This window comes from Trifolium pratense, linkage group LG6 (genome assembly GCF_020283565.1).
Source record: "Trifolium pratense cultivar HEN17-A07 linkage group LG6, ARS_RC_1.1, whole genome shotgun sequence".
NCBI classification, from domain to species: domain Eukaryota; kingdom Viridiplantae; phylum Streptophyta; class Magnoliopsida; order Fabales; family Fabaceae; genus Trifolium; species Trifolium pratense.
The window spans coordinates 30197286-30205627 of record NC_060064.1 but is presented as its reverse complement, the minus strand read 5'-3'; the positions used below and the strand labels follow the sequence as shown (position 1 = coordinate 30205627).

The window sequence follows — 8342 nt, the reverse complement described above, 5'->3', positions numbered from 1 at the left end:
AGATGTGGAGTTTGGGTGATTGAGAATGAAGAGAGACGATTATTGAATTGAAATATTAAATTCAATTTATAATGAAATAAAATAATGGTATACCTTTGGTACTTCATCAATTAGATTTGTAAAATTGATGATTATTTTGATAAAAAAGATCTCCATCTTCATCGTCATCTTCATCTTCACCTGTTCTTCATCAAACACTGCATAATTCATCGTGATCTGGCTTTTATAAAAGATTGAAGACATAATCAGTCCAATTAGGTTATCAGATCCAAAATACTATCTAAATAAATGTCGGCGTTATTAAATCGGGTATAAAATGATTAAAAATTATGCAAATCGGATTTTTCGTTTGCACATCAACTTACCGACACAATCACATATGTAGTTATCGGCGGACTCATAGTGGAAATGAGAATGTTGCAGAAAGAAGATGGATGAATGAATGAGAAATGCATCAAAGGCTTCTTTATATAAGGAGTAATAAAAGAGATAGACAACTTTAGGGTTGGGCTTGGGCCTTGAAAAATGATATATGAATTCAATATACTTTGAAGAAAGAGAATTTCTTTTTGCACCTCATACCTTATTACGTTCCCTATGAAATTATATAAGTACTTCGCTCACACCTTAACATTTAGAATACATTTTGCACCCTAACTAGCGAACAATAAAATTATTTTCACATCTCCCAACATTTGAACCTGTCACCTACATGTAGTACTTTAAGGACCTTTAGATGGTTGGCACTTGACAGCAATGCTTGGGGCACTATTGCATTCGCTTACCTCTACATGGAGCTAAACATTTCTACCATCCCTAAGACAAAGTACCTGGAAACTTATAAGACACTACTTTAGGTAATTGTATATAACTCTAATTTTATTTACTTAATTATTCAAAATATTACATATAACTCTAATGTTATATTCTAACTGGATCAGATGTAGAACGATCGTGGTTCGATACCTCCCCAAGAGACTCGTGTGCCAATTCGATTATATGCAGACAATTCTCGTCCAGTGAGGCGATCATGCTCTTTATACATGGCTTACTATGAGTGGTTGTATGAGGCAATATACGAAGATATCACATCCTTATATTATGCCGACACCACCAAGAGATCCACATGTTCAGTTGAGCAAGAGGCTCTTATAGATGAGGAGACATAAATTGAGGGCGGGAGAGCAACTAACCTAGTCCCTTCAGTCAGTCAGATCCGAGACGTTTGCAGCTGCACCCACTGACTAGTGGAAATTAGAGGAGAGTTTTTGTGCCTACATTATTGTAGCACATATCGAGAGAACAATTAATTTAGAATTTATTGCGTTAAGCATTTTAATTTGTTGGATGGTTTTGTGTTTTAATTTTTATAGAAAACATGTTAAATAATAAAAAACAGAGCGTGTTGTGTTATGGAACTACACAGTTCACATGATAGAGTGCGAACCATAACCCGACAAGTTCGCATTCTAGCATGTGCCGGTACACATGTGTGTCGAATGTGTGGTCTAAAACACACCAAAACTTATATAAATAGATATTTTTGGTTCATTTTCATTCACAACACAGAAAAATAGACATTATCCCAATGAAAGGAACTCTCACTAGTTGCAGTTTAGTACAACAAGGAGGAAACCAACTTTGTTTAGGATCAATTTCGATGCTACACTGTGCGACCTGAAGCATCAACTGGGCCAAATTTATTATCATATCAACTATGACGATGCAAGAAGGGTGGCCGATGTTGAGTATCAATGTTTGTCGGTCGACACGAACAAACGTGTTAGGTTCAACAACATGAAACTTATACACGACGGTGATGTGAGAATTATGTTCTCTATTTTTTCTCAGTATAGTACCAAGGGACCAATTGAGTAAGACGTGACGTTAGAGAGATATGTTCAACCTTGGTTCGTCTGAGGACCTTTGATGAAATTGCGGCTTGCATGGTTGAGCCCGAGGGAGATGAAATAATTTATGAGTTTCGCGCCCCTGAAATTTCTTACGCACCCCTTGAAATTACCAAACTAACCCCTTCGCCTTCTAGGATTCGAGCACTTTTCGCATTCTAAGTAGCGGGTGACAATATTTTTAACTCAATCCCAGCATCTGCGCTCCCTAGGTGAAAAATAATCATGAAAAAAATGAGTTCGCATTCTAGAAAGCAAACTCAGTTTGTAGTTTTTTTCATGATTTTTTTCATCTAGGGGGGCGCTGACGTTGAGTATAAGATATTGTCACTCGCTCTGTAGAATGCGAACTGAAACACAGTTCGCTATTTAGAGTGCGAATTCAATTTACACTTTTACACTTTAACTAGTGTACCTTATAAAAATGTGGCCACTATCTTATATCATATTTTAATTTGCCACTGGAGCGGTTGTGACATTATCGACCAATCACACATACTGTAAACATAACTATACTGAATTGTTACTTTATTCGATATGACCAAGTTTACATTTATACTTGCAATAGGCATGTATTAAGGCTACAAAGAGTTGATAAGTTTGACAGAAAATAGAAAATTAGGTGAATGAATAGTTCACACTTTAACTTGCGTACTGTGTTTCATTCAAAGTTATTTCATGGGAGATGAGAGAAGGGTGAAGAGGACAAAAAAAATTGATTTTTATAAGGTTCGCATTCTAGAAAGCGAACTCAGTTTGCAGTTTGCTATCTAGAAAGCAGAATCTTTTTTCTCCGATTTTTACTATTTACACACTCGCTTTTTAAGTAGCGAGAGGGATAAGTTTGGAATATCAGGGGCACACATGTATGCCGGGGGTGCGAAAAGTAAAACTCTTAATTTATATTTAGCTTTTTCATAGTCTTGTTTGTGTTTAGTTGATATTTTCTATTTATGTTTATATTGTTGCTATTTCAATGTTGTTATTGAAGAATTCATGTTGTTTGCATATCACTGCTTACAAAACAAATACCGTTGTAGGTTACGTTGCAAACGTTTTTCCAAATATTGTTGCTCTTAATTTCAATGTTGTTATTGAAGAATTCATGTTGTTTGCATCCTGTAACAGACAAGATCACTACTTACAAAGCAAATACCGTCGCAGGTTAACTTGCAAACGTTGTTTTTCCAAATTTTGTGTTTTTACAACGCTTGCTATAGTTATCATACAAGTGTGGCATTTTTTATTAATCAAGGGGCTCGCAAAAAGGGCGGGAGACGTGAAAAGAAATTCTCTTGAAAAAAAGTTCGATGGCCAAATGACTTTAAGTAAATTATATATTTTTCCAGAAATAATATTCAAAATAATTGAAAGAAATGATTTACTATAAAATTAATATTGTTCTTGTTGATTGATCTTTTGTTGTGAAAGGATATATATTTGTCAACATAAATAAATTTTATTGTCAATAAAAAAGAAAAAACAAAAATAATTTTTTTACCTTTTTGTTACTGGATTTTATTTTCTTTAAAGCACTTATTCCACACAATGGAAGGTTGGTTATACTTGTGCTTATCCAAGTCATGATTATGGCAGATTTGTATGAAAGTGTGGGGGAGGAACATTAGGAGAGAAAAAAATGAACTCAAAGAGGGTGCTATTTAGCTGGAGAATATGTGCATATCAGCATGGGTTAATGTAACTGGCTCAGCTTTTGTATGCTATGTTATCATTTTTTATAAAAAATTGTACATTTGAAATTGAAAGCATACCAATACATATCACTATCAGTTTCTTATGTATAAGAACACTTGATATGAAGAATCAAATCATTATTTATACCAACATCTAATATAAATAAGGAAAAGAGGGTGTACATAATAGTCATGGTTTTACATCACATACTCATACTCCTAGAATACAATCCAGTACAAATGTGTGCAGTTCTTTGTATGTTTCGATAACTGGCGGATAACTCTTTCTAATGCTTTCAAATTCAGTTTTGAGAAACAATCCCTTGTTTACTTATCAGTTCATCGACATTGAAAACAGTGCTACTGCAATTCAAATTGCAATCCAAACTTGAAACTTTAATCTTTACAGAATGTTGGTGATATTATTACTGATGAAGCCATTAGAGAGATGCAGAAACAAGAAATGTGCGAATTCTTTGCAACAGCTCGGCTTTTACTGAATCAGGAACTGAGGCTGCAAAGATAAGTTCTCTGTCTTGTTAGTTGAGTTGTAGAGATTCTAATGTTGAAAGACATAATATTCCGCTATATAAGATCCTCTTGAAATATTTTTCAATAGATTTGTTGAAAGAGAGAAAATGAGAGAGGCATATGATGAAACCATGTGATTGAGCCACACAGCGCGGAGTCAGTAAATACAGATATCTTATTATATTTTCAGCAAGATTCACAAACAAATAAAATGCAGAATTCCATGTATGGTTTTGTCCTAATGACTCAATTCAACCAAGTTACAATCAGGTTTCAATATGCAGAAAGAAATATTTCAGTGAAGCAATTAACAATACCTCGGCCCTTTGGAGTGATTACGTGTATAAGTTCATCTACAGTAACATTATTCCTCCCTTTCTTCTTCACAAATGCTCTGTAGAAAAAAAGTATGACAAATTCCAACTTTGAGAAGTCACACAAAAAAGAAAGGTCTTAAAGTAAGAGGAAAAAGTGGAATCAAACAAAGAAACACAACAATAGGGGAAAATCTGACAGAAGAATACTAGCAGCACCCTCTTATTTGTAATTGATTAATTTCATGAAAATCAATACATTTTTTAAAGAGTAAGGGACAAAAGAATGCACAAAACAATAAGTACTCCCTGGTCTTAAATATAAGTAAAAGTCAACATGTATTTAGTTAAAATTTAGACCAAATATATTTTGACTTTTGCTTATATTTAGAACCGAATAGAATATGTTGCTAGCTTTTCTCAGATATGAAATTCCTAGGAATTCATTGAGTATTCATGGTCATATTTATCGTAATACTTCTAAATGGCAACTAAAGCTCATGCCGGTGAACCAAGCATAACACTCATCCAAAAAGCAGACACCAAGCCAAAAGTAATATGGTAATCAGTAATCCCTTCTTCCAAGCAACACATCTTAAATAGAAAAAACACGACACTAAATTATATGGCTTTACGTGGTCAATGTCAGATAGTAGTGGTAAGACCACTATGCTGAAGTCTACGGCAGAAGAAGATATCGGATTAAACAGAGAACATGAGAGAGAAGGTCCCACCAGAGGCACCAGCTAGGCCAAAGTTGCATGGAAGCAAAGGTCGCATAGAGGAGAGGAGTGGTTGCCGGTTCAACTCTCACAGAGGAGAGGTTGTGAAAGAGTAGTGATTAGAGGTTGCGAACGTCAAGACCCAAAATGGTTGAAAAAGACTAAAAGGTCGGAAAAAATAACCCTAAAGGCTAAAGACCATGGTGCTTTTGTCTTTTTATGATAAAAAGGGCATTTTTTTACTTTTCCGCTCTCTTCTCTGTTGGGCTCATTTTCTCCGCAATTCTGTCGCCACACAATGCTATGGCCACAACACAAATCCTCTCTGCAACGGCGTTTTGCATAGCGCTTGACCTCCGCCACGCAAGGACGTGATGGCAGCTTCCACCACCACTATTGACTACAGAGATAAGGCTATACAATTAATAAAGACACATTGGACCATGATGCATCTTCACTAAGCCAGTACAACACAAAAATGACTTGAACATATTAGACTGATGACACACTTATAGTGTCATTTGTGAACAGAAAAAAAAATCACAAAAAACCAGTTTAGTTATTAGATATGGCAAACCATCGTGTGGTAATTAATACAAAAATGCAAAATGCATCCTGATGCCTTGCCTAGAGTGACCAGGTTTGGTGAACCTTTCATATTTTTTGTGTATACATACTATATGAAAAATAAACTAAAGCATATAATCACAAGAGTACGTGTTTGGCTCATGATCTTTGTGATGGTGCTTGTAGAGCTCAAAATGAGGGAAAACTAAAATCTAAATTTAGAATGGGAATGAATACTTAAATCTAATATTTACCAAATACATCGAGCATAATTATACATCTTCCAATATAGCCAAGAAAATGGAAACCAGAGCAGCATTGAATTTAGGATTTTAAAGGATATACATTGTCATGTAAACCAGCATTACACTGACTTCCAATAAAAATTCACTATTATGCCACATCACCCTAATTTTGTAAGTATATTTTGAAACAATGTTGTCAAAAAGCAACTATAGCAGAGCCATAAAAAGCGGAATATGAAGAAACCACCATTGTTCCACAATATGTAATTGACTACAAAGTATTGTCAATTAGCGGCTATAGTGGTGCTATAGCACAATAGCGTGCCAGAATTTGAACAAACTGCTATTTCCCACAACCCACAATTGACATGGAAAAGTGAAGGTCTCTCATTAGATGCAAGTGTAAAACTGATTTACACCGATAATGTATCTCCATTAAACTCTTAAATTCATAATGTAGTAAAAACCTAAAACCCCAAAATTATTTTCTTGCAAATATCACCGACTTGGGTTGGTGCATTGGTATTGGCTTGGGACCTGGGAGTGTGCTCCTCTTGAGGTCTGAGGTTCGATTCTCTCTGGTGCCAATTTGGGTGGGCTAACTTAGCTTCTTCAAAAAAAAAATTTCTTGCAAATACCTTGATACAATAAAAAAAATCAGAATATACCAAAAAATAAAACAAAAACCTGCAGATAGATTTCATCTCATCCTTCCAACCGCAATCCACAAGCCTTTCCCTCAAAAGTTCCATCAACCGCTCCTTTTCTCCCGTCTCAATAAACTACCATGCAATCCAAAAACAAAACATCAGTTAATGTTTTTTTATAAGAAAAACAACTTTAGGCCATATTTAATTTGCAACTTATAGCACAAGTGCTGATCATATAAGTGCTTATAAATAAGTTAATTCTATTAAACAATAAAATAAAGTCAAATTCTTTTCACATAAGCAACTAGCTGTTTTCATAAGCTATATTGGAGAACTTGTGAAAATAAGTTGAAAACAATTTATAAACATGTCATAGATTGTTTTCATAAATTCTCTCAAAAAGTCTCACAACTGCTATGAAGCACCCACACTCCTCAGATTAAGTATGTCCCAATGTCAAACGCAGGACACGCGTCGGCATCTGACTACGACACTTATGATTACATTGAATTATGTCATTATTGGTGTCCGTGTATCAGTGTCAGTGTTTGTGTCCGATGTCTGTGCTTCATAGCTCGCAAGTGCTTATATCACTGTATAAGCTCAAATAAGTTAATCCAAAGATGTCTATAGATTTGAAAGAATCATAATACAATTCTAACAACAAAGTAACAAGTGACAACTATATTAATTACTTAAATCACTGAAATAAAAAAATAAAAATAAAAATAGAAAACCTTGATATTGAGAAGTTCTTGAAACGTAGGTTCTCTTTCTGGGAGATTATCGGCAACATCTGGTGTTGGGGGTCGATTCACCGATGATTTTGCCTTCCTTATTATTTACACCAAAATAAAATAAAATAAAAATTAATAACATGAAACGAAAATCTGAGAATAAATGAAAGTTTAGTGTTATTGTTTTGAATTGAGATGGTGAATACTCACATGTTTAAGGAATAAAAAAGATTGAAAAAAAGTATTAGCTACGAACAGAACGGGGGTTGAATTGAATGAACTATGAGAGAGAAGACAAACAAACGCACGCACTGTGGAGTGTGCCCTATTTCGTCACTTTCTTCCTAACGATGCAACTAGAGTATTCCTTTGTTTTCGTTTACTGTTTAATTATTTTTTCTATTTTTCCCAAAAATATAAAATTTATTCATATAATGTGATTTTTTTTATCCGATTTAAGCAAGTTAGTGGACATGGTTCGGATTTGGAAGAAAATCAAACTGAACTGAACCAAATTATTTTGGAAATTCATAATAACTGAACCGAACTGAATTGTTTGTCTTTCGAACTGAACCGAACCGAACTGTTAAAGTGGTTCAGTTTTATGGTTTTGAACCAAACCATAACTATTTTTTTTTTCACTAAAAAAACTGAACATTATACCAAACCGAACCAAACCGATAATCATGAACCGAACCGAACTGTCTCAGTTCAGTTTTAAAACCGTTAGTTTATGGTTCAATTTTTTTTGGTTTGGTTCGGTTTAGTTTGGCAGTTCGGTTTGGTTTTTGAGTTTTTTTGCCCACCCTGTATCTGCTTATAGAAAAAAAAAACAAGTTATCTGTATCGGTTATACAAAATTGAATAAATATATATAAGTTTTTAACAAAGTTCATATTTATATTTATTGAATAAACATGAACTGCTAATATAAAAAATATAAGACATTGACCTCATCTAAATTGATAGTCA

The 8342-nt window shown here is 34.2% G+C and overlaps 1 protein-coding gene across 1 annotated transcript; it reads right to left on the bottom strand.

Annotated features, from left to right (window-relative positions):
- Nucleotides 1-3742: 3742 nt before the first annotated feature.
- Nucleotides 3743-7740, bottom strand: LOC123891394 (transcription and mRNA export factor ENY2). Its single transcript, XM_045941256.1, has 5 exons — nt 7581-7740; nt 7371-7467; nt 6671-6765; nt 4453-4529; nt 3743-4118 (listed from the first exon to the last, which is right to left on the bottom strand). Coding segments are annotated over exons 1-5 (345 nt in total). The 5' UTR covers nt 7583-7740; the 3' UTR covers nt 3743-4044.
- Nucleotides 7741-8342: the final 602 nt, after the last annotated feature.